Raw genomic sequence first — 26,491 nt, forward strand, 5'->3', positions numbered from 1 at the left:
TCAATTCTCATTAGGAAACTGCTAAAACTTGTAGACTGTTGTGCCTAAAGAAAATGTGGCTAATAGTTCCCTTCTGTTGCTTTACAGATTCTCTTCTCTTTCATTGTACGGTTTATTTTTTAAAAATAATATTTTATTGTGATTTAGTTGAAAGTTTATACAGACAATTAGATTCTCTTTTAACAGTTCTTAGGAGATCTGGTGGCACAGTGGTTAAAGTGCTCAGTGGTGAACCAAAAGGTTGGCGGTTCTAACCCACCAGCTGCTCTGTGCAGGAGAAAGATGTGGCAATCTCTTCTGTAAAGATTTACAACCTTAGAAATCCTATGGGGGCAGTTCTACTCTGCCCTTTAGGGTGGCTATGAGTTATTGGGCTTAACAATTTTTATAGAAATTGTTCCATCCCATTGGTTACAATTTTTTCAATGTGTCAGCATTCTTATTGTTTCCTTTCTGTTTGTTCTTTTCCACTGACCTAGCTTCCTTTTCCCCCTTGCCTTCTCATCTTTGCTTTTGGGTAAATGTGGACCATTTGGTCTCATACAGTTAATTTTTTAAGCATGCACATACTCATGGGTGATATTATTTATTTTATAAGCCAATTTTTTATTTGGCTGAAAGATAACCTGCAGAAATAGCTTCAATTCCAAGTTCAAAGAGTATCTTAGGACAACAGTCTTGGGGGTTCCTCTAGTCTCTATGAGTCCAGTAGGTCTGGACTTTTTTTGTGTGTGTGTGTGATTTGGGTGAAGATTTACAGAGCAAATTCACTTTCCATACAGCAGTTCACATATGCTTTGTCTCATGTCATTGACTACAGTTTACCACAATGCAACAGCTCCCCTCCCACTTCCTCCCCATAGTTACCTCTTCCCAGTGTCCATCCCTCCATACACTCCTGCCCCCTGAGCTGTCTCCCTGTGCATAAGCAGCCCTTCTTTCTCCCATGATTGTTCTCTCCAAGGCATGTGTCTACTTGAGGTGAATGTTCAACTCATATGCCTGTCTTTTGTTTGGCTGGAAACCACAGGTGTGGGTTCAACTCCAGACCTGAAGGGCAGCTAAGGGCCATAGTCTCAGTGGTTCCATCAGGCTCTATTGGACCAGCAAACCTGGTTCCCATCTTTTTTTTTTTTCTAGGTCTGGACTTTTTTAAGAATTCGAGTTTTGTTCTACATTTTTCTCCCATTCTATCAGGGACCTTCTATTGTATCCCTGGTCAGAATGATCTAGTAGTGGTACCAGGGCACCATCTAGTTTTGGTCTCAGGTTAGAAAAGGGTGTGGTTTCCATTGGGCTGATAGACCCATGGACTAATTTCTTCTTTGAACCTTTGATTTTCTTCATAGTCTTTTACTCCTCACAGAGACCAATAGCTATATCTTACATGGCCACTTGCAAGCTTTTACGATTCCAGATACCACTCATCAAACTAGGATGTAAAACATTATCTTCGTGAACTATGTTATGCCAATTGATTTTGATCCAGTAAACCAATCCTGTGAGCTGTATGGATATGTCTAGGAAGCCTCTGCAACTGTGTCCTCTATGAGGTTTGTTATATGTGGATATATACATGTATATACACATATGCCTACAGATACATCCACACATGCATGTGCATTTACTCGCATATGCTTTTCTATATGGAGATATGCATCCACATCTACCTACGTAACCACACCTTTTTTGTTTTTACTGTTGTTACAAAATGGTGCACTTGATAGCATTTACAGAAATTGTCCCTTTGTCTCGTATATTTCTTAGTGTATTTATTTACCTTGCTCAAGTTGCACTGACTTCACACATATTTAGGATTGCCTTTCCCATGGGAGTTCTAGTGGCATAGTGCCTGAGGCATTTGACTGCTAACCAGAAGGCTCACAGTTCAAACCCACCAGCCACTCCTCAGAAGGAAGGTTGGGCAATCTACTTCTGTAGTGATACTGTCTCAGAAACCCAAGGAGGGGTTGCTATGAGTTGAATCTGACTCAATGGCAGTGAGTTTGGTTTTTTTGGTTAGTTCCCATGAACAAAAGTAACAAGTGTCTCCTATTTACAAGTGATTCCCACTTCCCCCACCTCCCATACCTAGTAACCATCAAAGAACTTTGCTTTCTGTATATATATCTATTCTTCACTTTTTATAATAGTGGGACTATACAATATTTGTCTTGTTATAATTGACTTATTTCACTCATCATAATGTCCTCCAGATCCATTCATATTGTAGGATGTTTCCCAGACTCCTTATTATTGTTTATAGTCTCATAGTATTCCATTGTTTGTATGTACCATAATTTTTTTGGGGTCTTCATTTGCATCTCTCTAATGGCTAATGATCATGAGCATCTTTTGATGTTTTTGTTGGCCACCTGAAATGTCCTTTTTGGTGAAGTGTCTGTTCATGTTCTTTGCCCAATTTTTTATTGAATTGTCTTTTTGTTGTTGAGTTGTTGAAGTTTTCTATATATTTTAGAGTTTTAGAGTTTCCCTTATCAGAAATGTTGTTGCCAAAGATTTTTTCCCCCAGTTTGTAAGTTCTCTTTTTACTCTATTGGTAAAGTCTTATCAATATTTAATTTTAAGAGGTCCCAATTACCTAATTTATCTTCTGTTTGTGTATTTTTACTTTTGTTTTGTAGGCTATTTATGCCAGAAATTAGGTCCCCTAGTTTTAACTCTATGTTATCTTGCAGAAACATCATAGTTTTAGCTTTAACATTTACGTCTTTGATCCATTTTGAGTTAGTTTCTGTGCGTGGTGTGAGGTATGGATCCTGTTTAATTTTTCTGCATTTGGCTATCCAGTTTTGCTAGCACCATTTGTTACAGAGACTGTTACTGTTTCTTCCCCCATTGAATGGACTTTAACCTTTTGATGAAGAGCAGCTACCCAGAGTTGGACAGATTTATTTCCAGGTTCTTAATTCTATTCCATTGGACTATGTGTCTGTCATTGAACCAGTACCAGACTGTTTTGATTCCTGTGGCTGTAAAGTAAGTTTGGAGATCAAGAAGTGTGAGGCCTCCAACTTTGTTCTTCTTCAATATTGCTTTAGCTATTCAGAGTCTTCTTCTTTTTTAATATAAATTTGGAGATTAGTTTTTCCATTTCATTAAAGAATGTTGTTGGGATTTGGATCAGGAGAGCATCATATCTACAGATCACTTTTGGTAGTATTGACATTTTTACAATGTTAAGTCTTCCAATCCATGAGTATTGGACTGCTTTTCTGCCCTCTCTTTTTAGGCCAAGTAAAGTTCAGAGACTCAAAAGCCAGAGAAGGCCTCCAAAACCATCAAAGTCTAAATAAGCAAAAAGAGTCCTCACATTCTTGATTGAACAAGAAACCTGTACATCTCAGCCTGCCCAACTCCTGCTCATTTGTCAAAGCCCATTTAAATACCCTCTCCTCTTTGAAGTCTTCTATGCCCGCTGGCTGAGTTACTCCCTCTCCCAACAGTTCCCTATATATATCTCCTAATAGTAGTATTTAACACACTGTATAAAAATATTTTATTTAGGTTTACCCCTCTCCTATTGGATTTTATAGTCCTTGGACCCAGAGCTGATGGAGTGATAATAGTAATAATAAATTTAGCATCATGCTCATAAAAACCCAGGTTATGGAGTAAAAAAGACTTGGGTTCAAATTTTGGCTCTGTCTCTAACTAGGTAAGAGATCCTAGGGAAATGTACTTAATCTCTCTGAGTCTCAAGTTCCTCATCTGTAAACTGGGGATGAGACTATTTACCTCATGAATCATATAGTACATGAAATATAACTCAATAAAGCTATTGAAAAAATACTTGTTTTAGAGATTAAATGAGGAATATAAGCATAGCTACTCTACACATCACGTATATACTAAGTGGTTAGTAAGTGGTTATTAATATTCTTTGTCATAACCATTGCCTTTTTATTCTCAGAGCCCAACCCAGATCTGGCACATAACAGAGTTCAATAAATGTTTGCTGAATAAATCAGACAAATAGATTTGGAGTGTCTCATATTTCTGATTAAAGGATCTCAGATGAAAAAAAATTAATATAAACCTCCTGAGGATTAACTGCTATCTGCAATTTTGAAGTCTATGAGATGAATAACATTACACAAGGGGGTATGTCATAAATTATTAAGATCCTTAATTGCTAATTCTCTTCACCGTTAGACTGCCTGTTTGTGGTTAGAAGGTTATAATGATAAGGCTAGAAGGTTATAGTTTGTGGTTAGAAGCTTATTTTCATTGGAAAATAAAATTCTGAGTCTTACTAGGAGTGAATGGTTTTCCATTTTGTGACCATCTAAACCTAAGTGGCAACCAAACTCTTTCAGGGAGTCAGTCGCGGGACCTGTGGGCTTGGGACCATGGTCATAGGGAACATCAAACTCAAGTGGCATAACATAGTACACAAAAACGTTGGTTTACATCCCACTTTGGTGAGTAGTGACCGAGGTCTTAAAAGCTAGCAAGTGGGCATCTAAATGGAAACTATTGGTCTCTCCACATCTGGAGCAAAGAAGAGTGAAGAAAATCAAAGACATATGGAAACAATTAGTCCAAGGGACTAGTGAACCATGAGAACTTCAGCCTTCATGATCCTGAGACCAGAAGAACTAGATGATGCCTGGCTACCACTGCTCAGAAAGGAATCAAAACGGGAGATCCTGGATAGAGTGGAGAAAAATGTGGAACAAAACTCAAAATCATAAAAAAAAAAAAAAACAGGCTTATTGGTCTGATAGAGACTGGTGAAATCCCCGACACTGTGGTTCCTAGTCATCCTTTGGGCCTGGAATTGAACTAATTCCCATGGAATAACTTTCAGCCAAACAAGAGACAGGCCTACAAGGTGAACAATTATAACAGGGAGGCATTCCTCAGAACAGTCAACCATGGAAGATCAGAAGGATAACTTCGTACTGGGAGAAAGCTCAGAAGGCAGGAATGTGTAGGACAGAAGGACACAGGGAAAAGGCAATGACAGGGAGGAAGTGGGAAGAAATACGTGTTGGATTCCTGACCTCTTTACCTATGGATGTAATCCTATTTGGAAATAGAGTTTTCTTTGTTATGTTGGGAGCTCTGGAGGCATAGTGCCTAAGGCATTTGACTGCTAAGCAGAAGGCTGGAGATTCAAGGCCACCAGTCACTCCTCGGAAGGAAGGTTGGGCAATCAATCCACTTCCATATGATACCACCTCAGAAACCCAAGGAGGGGTCACTATGAGTTGGATCTAACTTGATGGAACAAGGCCAAGGCCATATCATTGTAGGATGTTGTTCTGGTAACCTAGTGCCGCTCTGACAAGAATCTACCACAAATGGGATGGCCTTAACAAACAGGAGTTTATTCTCTTACAGTTTGGAGGCTTTAAGTCCAAATTCAAAGTGTCAGGCTCTAGGGACTGGGTGAGAAAGCCCCTCAGCCTTGGGCTTCAGCTCTGCCTCCAGCTGCCGGCCCACTGAAGCTAGAGTTTTTTTTTTTAACTCAGACAGCTGGTGGCTGCTGAGGCTGCCAAGCCCAAGGTTGACGAGTAAAAAGGCACAGTCCCGATATTACCAAATCACACAGCAGGCCATTAATTCAAGTCCATTGTAAGTCTCAAGGTCGGCAGAGCATGGCAGCCTGCTGAACAACGACATGGCTACATGCAGGATTCAAGGTGTCATAAGCTCGAGTCTATCCCCAAGGCTTCTCCTTATACACAGGAAGCAGACCATATCCCAAAGGCAGCTACTCAGCTGCTTGCGGTAGATTCCACCATGGAGTTGATTGCCAGTCTCATCATGAGGAATAACTACCACCAGCTGCCCAGCCACTCAACCAGGCCCAGCCAAGTTGACACACAAACATAACTACCACAGATGTGTCCCCAAACTAATCAGTTCTGAGTGATATAAAGAGCAGTGCAGACACAGAGAAGGAGACCTGGTTGTGCAGTATTTAACCGTTTATCTGCTAATTGAAAGGTTGAAATCACTAGCCACTCTGCAGCAGAAAACTGTAACAGTCTGCTTCCATAAGAATTGTAGCCTTGGAAACCTTATGGGGCAATTCTACTCCATCCTACAGTGTGGTTATGAGTCAGAAGTGACTTGTCAGCAATGGGTTTGGTTTGGTATAGACACAGAGACAACTGAGCACAAATAGGGGAAGACAGATACCACATGGCGATTGCCAAGAAACCAAGGATTGCTGGCTACTAGAAGCTAAAATAGGCAAAGAATGACCTCCTCCTCCTGTTGTTGTTGTTATGTGCTGTCGAGTCGGACCCAACTCATAGTGACCCCCCCTTGGGTGTCTGAGGCGGTATCACTACAGAAGTAGATTGCCCAACCTTCATTCCGAGGAGTGGCTGGTGGGTCTGAACCGCCAGTTTCCTGGTTGGCAGTCACGTACCTTAGGCACTATGCCACCAGAGCTCCTCCTGACCCCCTACAGCCACTTAATTCAGACTTCTAGCCTCCTGAACTGAGAAAAAATAAATTTCTGTTCTTTAAAGTCATCGACTTGTGATATTTCTGTTACAGTAGCACTGGGAAACTAAGACCCCTTTGGGATTTATGTGAATGAGACATAAATATTTGTTGTTCAAGTCACTGTTATCTTTAGTTTTCTGTCACTCTCAGTGACCCTAATCCTAACTGATGTAAGTGCTATAGATATATAGAGCTGAAGAAGACAGAACCCCTGAAAAGTTATTAGAGTCTATAAGATGACATGAACCAAAAGCCAACAGATTAAAAAAATCATAGCTCTAGAAATCAGGTAAACAAATGCATGTCCTGCAGCTTTCTGAACAAAATGACCAGAAGAGGTGTCAGGGCGGTGATGGTGTGGTGTGGGGAGGAAGGCAGTATAAAACCCTGGGAGCACAAGCTTGCCTCCTGGCATTTCTTTTGCCCAGATTCCAGTCCTTCTCTGGGTGGGGGGATATTGCTGATATTGCTAAAGGCTCTGTGGCCTCTTGCACTCACATTTCACTTTCACATACGAATTAAAACTTTCCAGATGGGTACTCTGAGCTACCCCTGGGACATCCTACCTTGGGCTGGAAGACCTGATTCTCCTTCCCAAGGTGATCCACGATCCCGAATATGCACAGTGGCCCGGCGAAGCCCAGCAGGTCGGCCAAGATGCGGAAAGTGCTGCTGAGGACCAGGCGTCTCCCGAAGGCATGGCAGAGAGCCCGCCAGATGGCCCGGGCACCCTGTATGCTCTGCATGTCCTTCCGCTGCCCAGAGAGACCCATGGCCAGGTCAGAGTGGCCAAGGGCCCATTCATGACAGGGCCTGGCCTCCTGGAAACCCAATGACCATGTTCTGTGTGAATAGGTGAACTTAGGAAAGAAATCATGGAATCACCAAGCATGTGGTTGGGTGGGCCCTATCAACATAGTCCAGATGGGGAAACCAAGGCCAGAGGGGGATGTGATTGATCAAAGTCACACAGCTGGTCAAGGACCATGTGAGAGCACAGCACTGTAATGAAAGGGTGAGAGGTAATGGTGTCTGCCACTGTACCTCCTCTGTGTATCCTCCACTGCTAGGGCAGATGCAGTGGAAGGAGCACTGGACTGGGAATTGGGAGAACGGCTCTGCCAGCTCTGGGAGGGTCATAACCTTTCTCAGGGCCTCAGTTTTCTCCTCAGTGATATGGGGAGATCTCTACCAGGCCCAACTCATAGGGTTATCGTAAGGATTAGGCCATTAACACCCTCACCTTCCAAATCTGGTGAAAATTCTCACCTTCAGAATTACTCCATACAGTGGCTCCAAAGAGAAGAGTGTGATAGGTGAGAGGAGTCCAAAAGGACCACTTCCCTTTTCAAGGCCTCAGTTTCCTCATTTGGACAAGGAGGATGTTGGACAAGATGACCTAAACTATAAGGGCCATCCCCGCTGTGCGTGTACTGGACTTGTCCCTATTGAACTGGGTAACTCTGGTCAAGCTCTTCCTCTCACTGGGCTTCAGTTTCCCCACCTGGGGTAAGACTTGATGCCATCTGAGCTCCCTGTCTGTGACTCTAAGCTACAGGGCTGAGAATAAATGGTGTGGCTATTCCCCCACTGACCACCTGGGCATCAAAGGCCTTGCAGAGCAGCTGATAGTTGGTAAGGGCCCTCATGGCGATGGGCAGCTTCCCGATGGCTCGGAGGTCAATGGGCTTCTTATGGGCGGTCTTGATGAAGGCATTCATCCACCAGTAGGTGCCCTTGGACAGCAAGTTTACAAAGGGCTGCAGAAAGCGCACTCCCAGGTCCTGTAGGTCCTCAGGGGGCTTCACCTCCCTTGGGGTCTTGAAGAAGATGTATCTCTGTGGGGCACGTGGGGTGACAGGGCTGGGTAAGTGCAACTTCTCACACACACACCCCCACTGTCCCAACAAGGATCCAGAGTTGTGACATCCCACCTTTGAATTCTAACACATGGTACAATCTCCTGCCTGTAAGGATTCCCAATACCAGGGCCTCCTGACATTGTAACTGTTCATTGATATCTACTCTGAATCTCTCTGGCTGTACTTGAAGTTGGGCTGGGGAAGACCAGGAATCTCCCATATATAGTTCTCTCCACAGATCTGAGGACACCATCACGTTTCACGTAGGATTCACAGAACTTGGAGTCATGCAGACCTGGGTTCAAATCCCGTCTCCCCCATTCACTAGCAAGCTGTCTTTGGACAAGACATGTCTAAAATGTTTTCTAATTTAAAAAGGGGGTGGTACGTGGGATCATAGGGTTGCTGTGTCAACTGAGAATGTGAAGTGGCTTAGAACCCATGAGAGAGAGAGAGACAGAGAGAGAGAGAGATTAATTTACTTCAAGGAATAGGCTGTGGGGGTCTGGCAAGTCCAAAATCCATAGGTCAGGTGACAGGCTGGAAATTCCTTTCATAATGTAATTTGATGCAATGTAATGTAATCAATCAATCAGTTGAAGATCTTAAGAGCAAAAATGGAGTTTCCCTAGGGTATATTCTACCTCTAGACTATAATAGATATTGGGCAATCTCTCACCTCACTCTTCCTGACCCTTGCAGCTTGGGATGCAAGGCTGCAGGAGTCTCTAGCCTTTGTGCTGACCTAGAGTTTGAAGTTGCCAGTCCAGCACAATTATGCGGACCGATTCCTTGCAGTAAATCTTCCTCTCTCTATATATGTCACTGGTTCTGTTCCTCTAGAGACCTCTAGGATAGACTTTGTACCATGAGAACCACTATCTAAAAGCCGAGGAGTCAGAAAAATGCAAATTAAAGCAGTACTTCACACTCATCTGACTGGCAGACATCAAAAAGAACTATAACCATCACCACCCCTTGCTGGCTGGGAGGAAGGGAAAAGGCTCAAGCATTCACTGCTGGAAGGTGATCTGCAACATTAATTAAAATTAAAAACACACAGATCCTTTGACAGAGCTGCTCTACTCTTGGAATCTTTCCCACAGAAATAAAATCAAGAATACATAAAGACATGTTGTTGTTGTTGTTATGTGCCATCGAGTCATAAGTATGTTTAATAATGCATTATTTGCAAAAACAAGGGAACAAAGTGAATGCTCATCCATAGGGTAATGGCTGAATAAATTATGGCTCATCCACAGGAATGTTAGGCAGCCTTTAAGAAGAGTGAATGAGAGTCATACCAGATGACTTGGAGGTAGTCCTGAGAGATATTTTTTGGGTAAGAAAAAAAAAGTTGTATAAAATTGTATATAATATGATCTCATTTTCAGAAAAGAAAAATTGAGGGAAAAAAACATATATTTATATGTTGTGAAAAAAAAACCTGGATAGATATTTAGATAAATGTATTTGGTTTTATATTAATAATACATTAACAAAGCATGAAAGGGCAAATTAGATTGTTAATCTGGGTTGCCTGGGAAGAGAAGGGTTGAATCTAAGATGGGAAAGAGAGCAGGAAGAGGTGCGAGCAAAAAGGACAATGAAACAAAAGACGTGTATGCAATCACGTTTACTCATCTATGCACATGCATTGCTACATGAATAAAGTAAAACAAAAGTACCAAAAAACCCACACCCATTGCCACCAAATTGATTCCAACTCATGGCAACCCCATGTGCTACAGAGTAGAATTGCTCCATAGTTTTCTCTGCTGTGATCTTTATGGAAGCAAATGGCCAGGCTTTTCTTTTACAGTACTGCTGGGTAGGCTTGACCCACCAACTTTTAGGTGAGGAGTTAAGGGCTAACTGCACCACCTAGGGTCCTACAAAAACAAGACCTCCCCTGTAAAAGAAACAACAATCAAGAAACCAGTACCTGAAACTTTTCTCTCTATGGGATTAAACACAAAATTTTCCAACCATGGCTAACAGATACTGCCACTTCCTCTCCCTCTGGAAACCTGGAGTAGAGGGCAGCTGGCCACTAGCTGAGCATTGGCCTCAAGTCCCCTCTGTGGGAGGTGTACAACAAGCTAGTTCCTTCTTGGAGTTGCTAAGAAGCAGGGTGGGGACCCCACCAGGGACAGGATGGGGCAGGACACAGGTCAGAACCCTCCCACTTTCCCTGCCCTAGAATGGCCCAAGCAATCTTTAGTGCTGGGGTGGGCAGTGGCCTGGGCACAGCATGCTTACCCTCACCCTGATGACATTGACCTCTACAAGGAGCAGCATGCCATAGAGGATAACCAGCAGTCCCGTGAGGCAGAAGCGCAGCTGCGAGAAGCCGATGGCATGGTCGTAGAACTTGACAAACTTGATTGTCTTGGTTATGAAGGCTAGGGTCCAGTAGACTAGCAGAGCTGCCAAGGAGAGATGGGAGAACACAGAGCATGTGTGTGCGTGTGTTCATATGTATGCACACTCATGTGCACAAGTGGGAGTGAAGATAATTGTGTCAGTGAGAGAGAGGTGCATGTGGCAACCATGTTACATGTGAGTGTGTACATTTCTGAGTAAGGCAATATGCGTGCATGAGAATGAGAGTACACAGCTTTGAGTCAATGTACGAACATTAAAACATTCATGATGAGCATCTGCAAAAACATCAGTAATCTCCTAAGTCAAGCTGGTCAGCCAAAGTTCTCTTAATAAATAATAATAAGAAGAAGAATAGGAAAATTATTGCTTGAGTGTGAATAAGTTGCAGGCTCTGTGCCAAGTAAGTACTTTAAATACATTATCTCATTTATTCCTTACAATAACCTTAAAAGAGAAGCACTGCTGTTACACCCAATTTCATAGACAAAGGTATGAAGGCTCAGAAAAGTTAAGTAAGTTAAGGTCACAAAGCCTGGGGGAGCTAATGCTAGAGTCCATGAATATAAACTCCATGCTAGAATGGTTTCCTTGTAGAATGTCCAAGCTGAGAAGACCTTAAAGGTCCAGGCCTTTCATTTTATAGATGACTGAGGTCCAGAAAAAGGAGGTGATGTGCCCAAGCTTGTAGCATGCCAGTGACACAGAGAGTGAAAACTCAGGTCCTGGTCTCCCAGTCCCACCACAGCATAATGATGCTCCTTGGGGAGCCTAGAGGATGGTGGGGTTACAGAAAAAGTGAGTCAGAGCACTGTGCAGCAGTGCAGTATAATGGTTACAGCTGGGACCCTGCACCTGGGCTCAGATCCTGTGACTTAATAACTATGTAACCTCGGGTAAGGCATTCAACCTATCGAGGCCTTAGTTCTCTCATCCATAAAATGGCAATAATAGTGCTACCTCAAAGGGTGATGTGAACAATGTACAGAAAACATTTGGCACAGTTGGCCTGGCACACAGTGGGAACACCTTAGATGTTAGCTGTTAATATTTTTATTATCTCCAGATCTCAGACCTTCTGGCTCTGCCTTCTGTGGGGCAGGCAAAAATCAGAATCTATCAGTGAATTCTCTCTCTTTCTCATACATCCATCTATTATCTATCCCTAATTTCTCATTTCCCAGCCCATCTCCATCATAAACCACCATTGGCTGGCAACAACAAAAGACAGCAATAACTAATTAAGCCCCTTTTAGAGGATGCATTAGGAGCTTCAGAAGGAACTCTGGTGGCACAGTTGTTAAAGTGCCCAGCCATTAACCAAAAGGTAGGTGGTTCAAACTCACCACCACTCTGTGGGAGAAAGACGAAGCAGTCTGCTTCTATAAAGATGTACAGCCTTGGAAACCCTATGGGGCAGTTCTACTCTGTCCTATAGGGTTGCTATGAGTTGGAATGGACTCACTGGCAGTGGGTTAGGAGTCCCAGGGTGGTGCAAATGGTTAATGCACTTGGCTGCTAACCAAAAGTTAGAGGTTTGAGCCCACCCTGAGGCACCCAGGAAGGAAGTCCTGGCAATCTATTTCCATAAAACCAGACGCTGAAAATTCTGCGGAGCACAGTTCTACTCTAACACCCACGGGGTCACCTTGAGTTGGAATCGACTTAAGGAAAATGGTTTCTGTTTTGTTTTGTATTAGGGTATGATTTAGCATCAGTAGCTCCTTGCTACCTCACTCCTTAAAGCCATATGCATATAAGGTCAGCCTACACCCTCCAGCTCCTTGCTAGCAGAACCACAATGAGGAAAGGACACTTTCCTAGGTGGGCCTCAACGTGAATGCCAGGGTGCCCCTTCTAGACTGAAGCTGGAGCCTGCTTTAGCATCTTCCTGAGCTCGGAACCAGGTCAAAACATAGAGCCCTACCCCACGGCCAGGGCTGAGCTTGTCTGGGGGCTTGATGCTGTTGTTAGATCCCTGGGTGAGGACATTAGGATAGTGAGGCGGACGCTTTCCAGTCCTAGCCCTCAGGACTGGGATGATGTCTCCCAAGCTTGGTCTGGTTTCCAGTCACAAGGAATCCCAGAACTGGAGTTCATCCCCCTGCCTCCATACCTCCATATCCCAACTCTTCCAGACAGACTCAACCCTGGACATCTGAGCCTCTTTAGCCCTTAATGAAGATCAACTGCTGGGGCCAAGACTTGAAAATATGCTTCATGCTAGCCCTGCCCGACACTAAACAGATATGGTCTGATTTGATCTTCATAATGAACCTGTGACTTAGGCAGGGACTTACTATTCCTGCCTGGATGGGGAAACTGTGTGTCCAAGGTCACACAAGGAGTTAGTGGTGGACCTAGAACTAAGTGCAGGGATTATTTCCACAGGCCTATCCAGTAGTGCTGGGAGCTCAGCAGACTCAGCAACACTCAGCAATACACTGTTCACTCTGCCTGAAGCACCTTCTCTCCCTTCTCTCCACTCTTCAGTACTCAGCTCAAGCATGACTTTCTCATGAAACATTTCCTTGACCTCATCTTGGGATCCAGGACCCTGGTTGTTTTGTGGGACAAAAATGTAAGCCACTTTGTAATTTATCTTTCTATGGAATTCCAGACCTGTGACCTGACAGTAGCTTCTCAGAGAGAAAGCTGTTCCTTCAATACTCACTATCCCCTACCCCATAGCTCATGGGGTACATTTTCTCCATGTTTCCATGTTTTACAATTTCTAGGCCTATGGAGTCTCTTCCCAGGAGGAACAGAACTCCAACAAAAGGGACTGGAGGGAGTTAGTCCTTGTCCCTCGGAATAGGATCAGTCTATCCATGGGTGGTAATTTGTGCTTTGAGAAAAGAACATTAGGTGCTCACTGGAGAATGTGAAATGAACTCATCAGATGCCTAGACATGGTGGTTCTGGGGTGCCAGTCAGCCAAGCCCTAATGGTTAATGAGGGGTTCTGTGTAGATGAGGAACTGTTTTAGAACTGAGTGGGCAGCCCTATAAAACTTGTATTTAACATCTTCCCCTCTCTCAACCTTGCTGCTCCACACCCCAATTCACACTTGCATAGGGGTCCTGAGGTGAGGGGATCACCTGGGCAATACTGATGGAGTCTCCCTATCTTACACGGGAAGGTAGATCTATGAATAGCTTGGGAAGCACCCTTTGCCCCCTCATGACACTGTGGTGTCACTGGATTTGCATAGAGTACTCTTGATGTCAATTAGATGATATGACTGCTAAAATTCAGTCTTATTTAATGACACACAGCCTGAACTCAGCCTAATGGCCAGATATACAACCCAACCTTTAATACAATTGACTCCAATCACAGAGGCCAGAAACTAACACCAAACCTCCTGCCACAGAGTCATTTCTGACTCATAGTGACCCTATAGACAGAGTAGAAATGCCACAAAAGGTTTCCAAGCTGAAAATCTTTATGGAAGGTGACTAACTCATCTTTCTCCCACAGAAAAGCTGGTAGGGTCAAACTGCTGACCTTTTGGTTAGCAGCCCAAAGCTTTAACCACAGTGCCACCAGAGGTTCTTATATACCTTTGGCCTAAGAACACAGTCTGACAACCAGACATGCATGGTCCTTAGACATGCAGTCTCAGAAACAATTAAGAGCCTGCTTGGGAGCCAGATTCCCCAGGATCTAAACCCAACTCTGCCCCTTTATGAGTAAGTTACTTAATCTCTGAGCCTTAGTTTTCTCCTCTATAAAATAGAAATGATAGTGGTTCCTACCTCATAGGGTTTCTGTAAGGACCAAATGCATTAATATAAGTAAAATGCTTAGGAGAGTGCTTGGCTTAATGAGTGTTCACTGTTATTATTTTACCTCTCTGAGTTTCAATGTCAGCATCTGTACAATTGGCGTAGTAACAATACCAAGAGGGGGACTGTGGGAATTAAATGAGGTCTTTTGAGTAAGGAGCCTAACAGAGAGCCTAGCACACAATATAGGTATTACTATTGTTTCTGCCTGGGACTTTAGTCATAAGCATCAGAGGCTCTAAACGGGCACTACTTCCTGAGTTTCCTTTGCCAGCTTCTTCCCTTTATCCTCTCCAAATGTTGGCAAACCACAGGGTTTGGTCCCGGGGCCTCACCCTTGTCTCTCCCTGGGGCCTCATGCAGTCTCAAGCTTTAGATGATACCTACAAGCTGCCCACAACTGCTGGATGTCACTCTTAGTGCTCACCTCCCCTCTGAATGTCCAACATGCTTATCCAACTGCCCACTTGACACTTGAGTTGGCTGTCTTAGTGACATCTCAAACTCAACATGTCTAAGACAGAAAATTTGATTTGCCTCCCTCCCCCAAAAAGCCTGCTCCTTCCATAGTCTTTGCCATGTAAGTTATTAGTACCACCACTTACCCAGATGCTCAGGCCTAGCAGTCTTCCTTGCCCTCTCCCAGTCCCTGACTTCATCTCCTACCACTCTCCCCCTCGCTCATTTGGCTTTGCCCACATTGGCCTCTTTGCCAAGTTTGTTCCTACCAGAAGGCCTTTGCACTTTCTATTCTCCCTGCATGGAACACTCTTCCACCCCCAAATATCCACATGCTCACTCTTGTCAGAGACCTTCCCTGCCTCCCCATAAATAGCAACACCCCCATCACCCTCTACCTTTTACTCAGCTTGATTATTTTCATAGCATGACCACCATCTATTTACTTATCTATGTTTGTTTACTGTCTGTCTATCTCCTCTACCAGACTGTAAGTTCCATGAAGGCAGCATCTTTTTCTTCTTCACTTCTGAATCTCTGGCACCTAGACAGTGCGTGACACATAGTAGATCCTCAGTGAACATTATCTGAAGAAATGAGTGAAGGTACCCACCCCAAGCTTTCCCTCTCCCTTACCCTGCCCTACCGATTAGCAGCTTGGGGAAGTTGGAGGTCTCGATATTGTGATAGTAGACCACAGAGGTGACAGCAGCCATGAACGCCATCCCAGCCGGCATGTACAGGTGGAGATGGCGGGATTCAGTCACCCTGATGGGGGCAAGAGAAAGAGAGACAGAATGTGGATGTGCCCAGTACCCCAGCAGAGCAGCCCTGGGCTTCAAGCACACAGTAGGCTTTCTAGATCATGTCCAAAGATCTACTCCATATACTGACAACTCTGCCCACAGCCCACACCCCAAACATGCCCGTTAACTAAGGGGCCCAGGAGTCTAGACAGTGATGCTATAAGGGCTCAGAGCTCAGGCTTTGGAATTCATGGCCTTCTCACTCTGGGTGCATGCTTACAGAACCTGGCATAGGGAAGCAGATCTTGGTAATCACAACCACAAAGCCTCTGACCTGAAACCAGTTCTCTCAGTGTGCACACAGCAGGGATAGGTTCCTCCATTCCTGAGGCCCCTTAGGCCATACAGGGCCCTGTACATGGGAACTCCCTTAGTGACAGCCCCATTTAACACAAACAGCATAAGTCAGCATTGACACCCCATACCAGGTAGTAGAAAACAATGCTAATGATAGTCACCATTTACTGAGCACTGCTCTAAGCACGGAGTCCCTAGGTAGCATAAATAGATAAATATTCAGCTACTAACTAAAAGATTGGTGGTTTGAATCCACCCAGAGGCACCCCGGAAGAAAAGCCTGGTAGTCTACTTCCAAAAGATCACAGCCACTGAAAACCCGATGGAGTGTAACTCTATTTGACAAACATGGATCGCCATGAGTCAAAATTGACTTCAAGGCAACTGATTTGATTCTAAGCACTTGATGTATATTGACTCATTTAATTTTCATAAAACCCCATGATGTAGGTACTCGTAGTCTCTGCATTTTATGTTGGAGGAAATTGAGGTATAGAGAGGCTAAGTAACATGCCCACTGCTTTTGTTTCTTCACTTGAAATGGGAAGATGGAGACAGTCAATACCAGTCATTCTCTCTCCACTTTAACTCTCACAGAGCCTCTGTGGTAGTGGACTCTGGTCTGGTAACAAGGCCCAGAGGGAGTCAGAGCCCACTTCCAAACCTCAGGCTTTCCCACAGCTGGCCCTGATCATTTCCTTCCATGGCTCTCTCCTGCGTACAGCACACCCTGCAGTCCTCAGCCTGACACCAAAGGCCCAGATGATGTGGCCTCAGGCCATTTTTCCAGCATTGCCCAGATTGGTCTTTCTTTCCCAGCCATGTTGGGAGCCTCTCCATTCCCAGAAAGCCTCCTAAAATCTGCTGCCCTTGCTTATGCTGCTTCTTCTATACAGAGTGCCCAGGTCCCTTTCCTCGAGAAGCTCACAGTCAGGAGAGGCAAGCACACCCAGAGCTGTCTAACTAGGCACTCAGGAAAGTGATACTGCAGAAGGCTGAGGGAGCAAATGGAGGGGGTGAGAGCCAGCAAAGTTTCACAGAAAGGGTGGCACCAGGGTGGACTTCGAAGGATAATATCAACCGATAAGGGAGAGGGACATGCGAGAGCCATGTTGGTACCCCAAGGGGCTTGGGATCTGGTGGGACTGGGATGTAAGTGTAGAACCAGTGTGAGATGTTCGCCAAATAGCTTTCTCCACTTCCATCTTGCTAAAAGAACAAGTTTGCTCCAGCAACAATGCACCCAGCCAGGATGGATTGTGATCAGTCCAAGCAGCCATGCAATTCACTCTCCTTTGCCAGTGATTGCTTTAAGGGTGGTCATGTAACCTAATTCCTGCCAACAAGATGAAAGGCAAGGCTGCAGAGGACAATCTCTCTCATTCGAAAGAGGTACACGGGAAGCATGTCCCTTTGCCCTTGCTGAGTGATATCCCATGTTGAATTGTGCCCCCCAAAAATATGTGATGTAAATCTAACCCCTGTAGTGGTTATGGGAGCTCTGGTGGTGTACTGTCTAAGGCATCTGACTGCTAACCAGAAGGCTGGTGGTTCAAACCCACCAGCAACTCCTTGGAAGGAAGGTTGGGCAATCTACTTCCGTACGATACCACCTCGGAAACCCAAGGAGGGGTCGCTATGAGTCAGATCCGACTCGACGGCAGTGAGTTTGGTTTTTTTTGTAGTGGTTATAATGTCATGGGGATAGGTTTTCTTTCTTACATTAATGATACTGTATAAGTGTAGGCTGTGTCTTAATCTCTTTTAAGACACAAAAGAGATTAAACAAAGAGAATGAGCAGAGATGGGGTAAGACAGATGCCATGACACATGAAGATCACCAAGAAGGCAGGAATAGAAGCTGAAGAGACAAGGACCTCCCACAGAGCATGGAGAGAGAAACCTTCCCCTAGAGCCGGCACCCTAATTCTAGATCTAGCCTCCTAGCTGTAAGAAATACATTTTTGTTTGTTAAAGCCACATACATGTGGTATGTCTGTTATACCAGCACTAGATAACTAAAACACCCACTAACATACACTGCTTTGGTTGTTTTGAATTCAGAGCATCACACACAGAAATAATACTCAAAGGAAGACAGGAAAGCCCTATAACTTTAAGATGCCTTAATTAATCATTAAAAGAGACTTACCCCAAACCAAACTTGAGTTTGAAAATCTGTCTTAACCACTCCCCACTCTCACTTTTCTCTTCTCCTTGTCCCCTACAACTTCCAGTCAGGTTTGAAAACACCAGCTGGAACAGATTGAAAGTGCCACAAGGATAGGATATAGTCTATGACTTCTCCTTCTGCCTGTCCCCTACTCAAGCCCTCCCCAACACTTGCCTGCCCAGGGATGTGGGCTCACAGATGGAGTTCAGTAAAGACCAGGTGAAAAGTGCAGACCTGCCCCTCGGGGAAGAGATGGCAGATTGCGCAGAGCTCCACACAGGAAGGGTTGCTGGGCAGCAGGTAAGACAGAGTCCCTGACCTTCTCCAGTTTCCCAAGTTCTGGAATACACTGTGAGGCTTTACCTCTGCCCAGGTCTCTGCCACTCTGTACTTGGTGCTCTTGCCATGCTCTAATTTAATCTTCCCTGGATTTATGAAGCAGGCCAGGCAAGGATCACGATGCTCATTTCACAGGTAGAGAAAGTGAGGCCCAGAAAAGTTGAGTGACTTGTCTAAAGTCCCATAGCTGGTATACAGCAGAAGCCCAATCTTCCTTCTCCATAGGCAGGGTGTCGTCCTCCCCTCTGTCACCCTGGCTATTTATAACCCAGTAAGTATTTCTGGTCTGAGGGCTCACAAGGCTTCTTTCCCTCTCTAGCATTTATGATGCTGTGGAAGGTGTGCTGGGGGTGGGAGGCTGACATGTCACCTGCTAGTTAAGCAGCAGTGTGCCTTCTGGTATTCTTGCTGGTTTGGGGAACTTGGATAATAAAGAATTGCTGCCACCTCAAGGCAAGCAGTTATCACAAAGACAACTGCTGAAGCCAGGATGCAGGGACACTGGGGGGGGGGGTGACAGGGTGGGAGATGTGGGGGAATGGGGAATATCCTATCCCATCCTCCCGTCCTTCCCCAGCAAGAGCCAGGGATGGCAAGGGAGAAGCCTGGGCATGATGTGATTCCAGTTCAGAGAAGCAGGACCTCGGATATTCAAGCCAAACATTCACACTCCCCTCCCCTTTACCCAGGCAGTCCCTGAGCTTGCTGACGCTTCGATGCTCCTTTAGTGAGATGGCTGCGGTGCTGCTGACATACCATTTCAGCAGCAGTTATCTCTCACCTAGACTACAGCAATCACCTCCTACATGTTATTTCTACCTCCAGTCTTGCCCTGCCTCCAACCTACCCTAAAAGTTGATTAAGTCATGGATTATATCTCTTTTCTTCTCCAAACTCCTGGCCAAACCCAAACCAAACACTCAGTCTGGCATTCAAAGCCTTCCGAGATGTCCCTGACCTAATTTCTAAGCCTCGGCCTCCATTGCTCCCTTGTATGTGCTTTAAGTCCCAGCCATGCTATACTGTCCCCCCTCCCCCCAAGGCTTTCCCCCGGTGCCTTCGTCCCTCCTTCTTCCAGAGCCACTGGCCCTCCTTCTTCTTAACTCCCTGCCTGTCAAAACTCAAGTCATCCTTCCAGGCTCAGCTCAGAATCTCCCTCCATTGTGAAGTCTGCCCACCCCCTAATCAGAACCAAGCCCTCCTTCCTCTCCCCTCCTAGAGTATTTACTTATAACAGTATTTCATTTAGTCTCCTAAAGACTCACTAAATGTTTATTGAACGTTGTTACTGTGAATGTAGAGATGAATTAAGATCCAGATTCCAATTCTGAGATGCCTTCTGACTCAGGGAGGATAGTTTGGCAAATAGATAAGTTTTCTATTTAACATACAGTACAGTCTGTGCTCTAACAGAAGTGTGAGGAGTGAGGTGAGAGGAGTGTGCTGTGAGGCCCACATGAACAGTGGTACCGCTAGGGGTGTGTGGACTATACCATGCGACACTGTCAGAGGTTGTGACGCCAAAATGACTGTCTATAAAATTCTTGTGCAGTATTTCAGTAGAAATGTATTAATTTTAATATAAATATCCCTGTAGTTATAAACATGCTTACATATATCAACATGCCTACAAGCCTAAAAGTCTACGCTAATTTACTTTTGGAACTTTCTAATGTCATTCAGTCAGAGCTGTCATTATTACCCAATTATAATGATGCTTCAAATCACATGGTTTCATCTGCACACTACAAACATGAGCTGTTGTCTTCATGGCTGTCAGTGTTTTTACAGTTGTGGATTTTGTCAAATTTTCTGCTGTTTTTAGCTACAATATTGTAATAAGTAGTATTTGTGAACATGTATCAACAACTTTTCTGAGAATGAAGTAGTAATTAAAGGAAAAACCAAAACCAAAACCCACTGCCATCGAGTTGATTCTGACTCATAGTGACCCTATAGGACAGAGTAGAACTGCCCTATAGGGTTTCCCAGGCTGTAAATATTTTTGGAAGCAGACTGCCACATCTTTCTCCCACTGAATGGCTGGTGGGTTAGAACTGCTGACCATTGGGTTAGCAACTGAACACTTAACCGCTGCATCACCAGGACTCCTAATTAAAGGAAAAGAAGGCTAAAAATAAAAAAAATCTAAAAAATTACTAATAATGTAACTAATAATATTATAATTCAATCTAGAAAGATTTTACAAAACAGTTTTGTGTTACTGTTCATATATTTAAGAAACATTACATTTAAGCAATTTGGAACTATATCTCATATTATTTTAAGATTAAAATTTAAAATAAATATTACTAAGGATTTATGATCTTGTTCAGGAAGAGGTCCATGGAGGCAAAGGGGACACACCATGAGTTACCTACCAGGTGACACCAACCTTAATGACGCCACTGGAAAGGTGGGTTTAGGGAGAAGGCCTGGGAATGAGGATCGAGGTAGGTGGGGCTGACTGTGAGGAACCTGGACGCCTGGCTGAGGAACTGAGACTACATCTTGTAAACAACTGGGAACCAAGGAAGGGTTTTAAGCAAGAGTGAGTGAAATGTTTAGAATTTCCTCCCTACCCTGAAGGTTAACGCTAATAGCAGGTGGAAGAGGGCTGGCACCTTCCATGGGACCTGGGGCACTCTAGTAGGCGCTAGGATTATTTCACTGTGTCTTGGCATTCAGGTATGTGTTCCTGTCACCTTCCTGGGCTGAAGGTCTCACTTGTTTCCATGTCTCCAGTGCCCAGCATAGAGTGCCTACACAAGATTTTGGGTAAACAGTTGCTGGATTTATTAGTAAATGATATGGCTCATAAGAGGCACATGTGGGGGCTCCCTGGGCCTTTTGGGAAGCACCCTGGAGCAGATCCATTCTGCTGGGTCCTCAGACGGTCACTCACCCATCAGACAGGATGCCCTCTGCGATCTCACACACCAGGACAAAGAGCAGCATGAAGGTCAGGATCCAGCGCAGGTTGTGCCCAGGGAAGTGGAGCCACGTGCTATGGTGGATGTGCACCTTGGAACTCTGACTGCCCCATCCTGCAAGGAGAGACAGTGAGAGGCAGCAGGCCTGGCCCACCTAGCAGAGGGGTGGTGGGCCTCAGGAGGGGGCTTACGCATTATATCCACTTTGTACACCTATGCATGAGGATCCCCCAGTGGAACACATGGAGCAGGCCGACAGAGGCAGATACCCCATTTTATATGCTGGCTTCTCATAGAAGTCATCAGGTAAAGAAGCCATTATTGGGTTGAGAACAGAAGTGTGAATGCTAGTACATTTTTTGATACACATGAGCATAGTCGTATATGCTTCTCATTTAGGTGTAGTTGTTTGTCAGTACCTAGTATTCCTGCTTCTGCAGTACCCTTCTGTTTTTAATTTAATTTTGTGACAAGATTCCTCCCAGAAGCTGTCTGTAAATTTTATGGTTTTTTTTTTTCCTCCTTAATTAAAGTTTGGGGGAGACAGAGGGCACTTTGTGAGTTGCCAGAACTGCGGGATTCTAGGTCGTTTAGAGCCACAAGGGAGACGCGAACGAAGAAGTGCACAGTAACACCCAAAGCAGCTCCAGTTTTGCAGGCATTCGAGCTGGGGCTGTGGGGGCCGCTGGGATTGCTGCACCCGCGAATCCAGGCTGCTCAGGCACAGAGCCTGAGAAGTTGTGTGACCGAGAGATGCGGCCAATGAGGTAGCAGGGGAAGGAGATCCGAGTCTCGGGCTCCTGTCTCTCCTCACGAGGCGCGAGAGGCCCAAGACTGTCAGAGAACACAGACCGCGGTCTGGCTCTGCCCCAGGGAAGCGCAGGAGTTCGCAGGGCCTCCAGCCTCCATCCCCGCCTCCCAAGCCCAGGGTGCCCTCCTCCCTGGGCCCAGCTGCGACCCGCAGACAGGGTGTCTTGGGGAAGGGGTTACCCCAGCTACTTACGCTGCGCCACCGAGGGTACGTCCGACCCTCTCTCGACCTTTACAGGTCGAGAAATCTCTGTTTTTCCCTCTCCCCACCCCAGCTCTAGCCCACCATTAGCGAAACTTGAGGGTCCGGGACAGGGGCGTCCGCGGCGTTCCGCGCGGGTTCGGAGGGACCCTGGAAAGCCAAGAGGCGCGGGAGTTAGGGATGCCGGAGAGTGAGGGGATGAGCGGGCATGTGAGTGCGGGAACCTCGGGGCAGAGCACGTAGCAGGAGACCCCTGGAGGGGACACTAGCAGCGGTTGCGGGGCCGGAAAGGGACGCAGAGCCGCGCAGCGCGCGGCGCTTCTTCCTCCTCCTCCTCCCTCCTCGCCTCCCTCCTCCCCTCCTCCTCCCATCGCGGCGCGCGCTCACCGATGAAGAGGATGGGAAAGGTGATGAAAAGCAGGAAGACGTGAGGCACCACGTTGAGCGCATCCACGAAGCAGCCGTTGTTGAGGACGCCCTGGTCCACCCGGTAGGCGGCCGAGTGGTTCTCGCTGCCGCAGAAGGCCAGGGGCATGGCGGCGCGGGTTTCGGCTCCGGCTGCGGCTGGTTCCGCGCGCCTCCCGCGTCTCTGTCCTTCTCTGCTCCCCCGCCGGCCCCGCCCCGCCGGCCCGCCCGCTCCCCCTTCCCGGCCCTGCTGCACTACCTGCAGGGCTGCGGGAGCGGCCCGGAGCCCGACGGGCGGAGCCGCGCGGGGTCCCGCGTTCCAGCTGTGTGGCCCGCGCGCCCAGATGTGCACTGGGACGCTTTGTGAGTGCCCGCTGCGCGCGTGCGCTGGGAGAGAGAAGGGCAGACTGGGTGCGTGGGTAGGTGGGTACACGAGTCTGGGTCTGGGAGGGTGGGGATGCGCAGAAGAGAGAAGGAAGGTCCATGTGGGCCCGGAGTGGACGGGTTCGGCGTCCCCAAGGATGAGTTCATTGCCCAGGTATCTAAGGTGTGGGCTTCTTGGGCTAGGTGGATATGGTAAGATTGGAGGGTCCTAGTGGGGTAGAGTGGCGTGAGTCACCACCCAATCTGGACAAGAAAAGTGGTGAAGGACCTTACCTTGGGGGAAGCCCATCATATTTTCAAAAGCGGTCCCAGACGTTGGACGCTCAAAGGTGCTTTACTGTGTATCCAACACTTTCCCTAGCGAGTCCTCCCAACACCTCTAAGTACAGGTTATAATTTCTCCCAGTTTTTTGATGAGGAAACTGAGACTAAGGGAGGTTACATGACTGATCGAAGGTTGCACTGCTAGCAATTGGGGAGACAGAATGCGAACCCAGCTCCTTCGATACCCTAGACTCCCAACTCCCTCAGATGTCCCGATGTCCCTTTAATACGTTACAACCTTCAGTCACAGGCCACAAATGGTGGAATGGGTCCAGGCCAGGCTAAAAGAGAGATTTTGGAAGCATATCTGGCAAGAGGGATGCCAGGTAACAAGGAGGAGCCAAGAGAGTGGATGCTACCTTAGGCTGTATTGTTAACCTTCAGGGGTACCAGAACCTCATGAAATTGAAAACACAGTGTTTTTTTCCTACAAAAATAACACTTTCTGGGGTGATTCTCACCAGTGTGCCTAAAAAAACATATGTCCTATGAAGAAAGAAGAGAATATGAGATTTTATATTGAGTTTAAGAACTTCCTGAGTTAGGCATATGGAGCATAAATGCATATGTTCTCAGGAGGGGCCAGAAGACCACCATGAGAAGATGCCTCCAACCCTGGGAGCTTCATTGCTGCTAGCTTCTCTGTTCTGAGACTACTAGCCCCACTTCTTCCCCAGCCCTTCTAGAACTCTGTCAAGCAAGGCCTCAGCTCTGCCCCTGGCCCTGGGAGAGACAAGAGCAGAACCAGGCACCAAGGTGCAAAGCAGGTGGGGATGGGGGAATGGTCTGCAGAGGGCAAGATCCAAAGGCCTCAGACTTCTGGGAACCTCTCTGAAGCTGAAAGATGTTTCCTGCAGCATCAGCCAAAACACTGAAAACTTAGAGGCAGCAAATGTCCAGCACCACGGACAGGAGTTAATTAACCAGGGTGCATGTAGCTGCTGCAAGGGTAATAGCTGGGTCCATGATAGGTGGTAGCAATGTGGAAAAACCTTATGAGATAATGTCAAGTGAAAAAGCAGGAAACAAAATATCATGTTTCCTATGATTACAGCCTATTAAACATGTATGTTTGAATGCAAGCCCTCAGGGGAAGCTCAGGGTTGGAAATGGCTATTGCATTAGGGTAGTACTCAGTGCTGGTGGTTATTATTATTGCTGTTATTATCATCCTCATTCTTTAAAAATGAGACAGCTGAGACTCATAGACCGCATGGTCACACAGCAAGATCCTTTCTTCAATGTTACCTTGTTTTCTGTAGTTACAGTTCTATTTTTCACACTTTCAGCAATGCTATTTTTCTTTTTGATAGTAATAATACATGTATATTTAAGAACAGAGTCCCCAGTCCTGGCTTCATCACTACTAGTTATATGATTGGGATTACTCACTATTTTATGCTTCTGTTTCTTCATTTCTAAATGGGGAAGATAATAATACTGATTCCAGAGATTTAAAAAAAGGTTGTTGTTGGTATTAGGTACCATCGATTTGTCTCTGACTCATAGTGACCTCATGTACAGCAGAATGAAACACTGCCCGGTCCTGTGCCAGCCCCATGATCCTTGCCATACCTGAGCCCATCATTGCAGCCACTGTGTCAATCCATCTAATTGAGGGCCTTCCCTTTTTTCATTGTCCCTCCACTTTGCCAAGCACAATATCCTTCTCCAAGGAATGGTTCCTTCTTACAACATGACCAAAGTAGGTGAGATGAAGTTTGGCCATTCTCACTTCCAAGGAACATTCCAGCTTCACTTCTTCCAGGACAGATCTGTTAGTTCTTTTAGGAATCCATGGTACTTTCAGCATTCTTTGTCAACACCACAACTCAAAAGCATCAACTCTTCTTTGGTCTTTCTTTTTCATTGTCTAGCTCTCACATGCATATGAGGTGATTGAAAATACCATGGCTTGTGTCAAGAGCACCTTAGTCTTCAAGGAAACATCTTTGCTCTTCAGCACTTCAAAGAGGTCCTTTGAAGTAGATTTGCCCAATGCTGTATGATGTCTGAGGGAGCTCTGGTAGCATAGTGCCTAAGGCACTTGGCTGCTAACCAGAAGGCTGGTGGTTCAAACCCACCAGCCACTCCTCAGAAGGAAAGTTGGGCAGTCTACTTCTGAAGTGATATTGCCTCAGAAACCCAAGGAAGGGTCACAATGAGTCAGGTCTGACTCGACGGCACATAACAACATACGACATCTGATATCTTGACTGCTGCTTCCATTGGTGTTGATTGTAGAACCAAGTAATATGAAGTCTTTGACAACTTCAATCTTTTCTCCATTTATCATGATGCTGCTTTTTGATCCCGTTGTGAGGATTTTTCTGTTCTTTATATTGAGGTGTAATCCATACTACAGACTGTAGTCTTCTTCATCAGTAAGTGTTTCAAGTCATCCTCACTTTCAGTGAGCAAAGTTGTGTCATCTGCATAATGTAGGTTTTTAATGAGTTCCTCCAATCCTGATGCCTGATGTTCTTCTTCATATAGACCAGCTTCTCGGATTATTTGTTCAACATACAGATTGAATAAGTATGCTGAAAGTATACAACCCTGATGTACCCCCTACTTGATTTTAAACCTTGCAGTGTCCCCTTATTCTGTTTGAATGACAACCTCCTGGTCTATGTACAAGTTCCTCATGTACACAATTAAGTGTTCTGGAATTCCCATTCTTCTCAATGTTATCCATAATTTTTTATGATCCACGTAATCAAATGCTTTTGCATAGTCAATAAAACACAAGTAAACATCTTTCTGGTATTCTTTGCTTTCAGTTAAGATCCATCTGACATCAGCAATGATATCCCTCATTCCACATCCTCT

At 45.5% G+C, this 26,491-nt stretch overlaps 1 protein-coding gene across 1 annotated transcript in view; it reads right to left on the reverse strand.

Annotated features, from left to right (window-relative positions):
* ABCC8 (ATP binding cassette subfamily C member 8) overlaps window positions 1-23,081 on the reverse strand; it is a 93,661-nt gene extending 70,580 nt beyond the window's left edge. Inside the window, exons 1-6 of the mRNA XM_007955560.2 lie at window positions 22,934-23,081; window positions 21,507-21,648; window positions 15,633-15,754; window positions 10,614-10,780; window positions 8,085-8,327; window positions 7,056-7,244 (exon numbers count right to left, since the gene is read on the reverse strand). Coding sequence (XP_007953751.1) covers window positions 7,056-7,244; window positions 8,085-8,327; window positions 10,614-10,780; window positions 15,633-15,754; window positions 21,507-21,648; window positions 22,934-23,081 — 1,011 coding nt within the window. The remainder of the gene's footprint in view (window positions 1-7,055; window positions 7,245-8,084; window positions 8,328-10,613; window positions 10,781-15,632; window positions 15,755-21,506; window positions 21,649-22,933) is intronic.
* Window positions 23,082-26,491: the final 3,410 nt, after the last annotated feature.

Source organism: Orycteropus afer, unplaced genomic scaffold, assembly GCF_000298275.1.
Source record: "Orycteropus afer afer isolate SDZICR_OR568_19922 unplaced genomic scaffold, OryAfe1.0 scaffold00014, whole genome shotgun sequence".
Lineage (NCBI taxonomy): Eukaryota > Metazoa > Chordata > Mammalia > Tubulidentata > Orycteropodidae > Orycteropus > Orycteropus afer.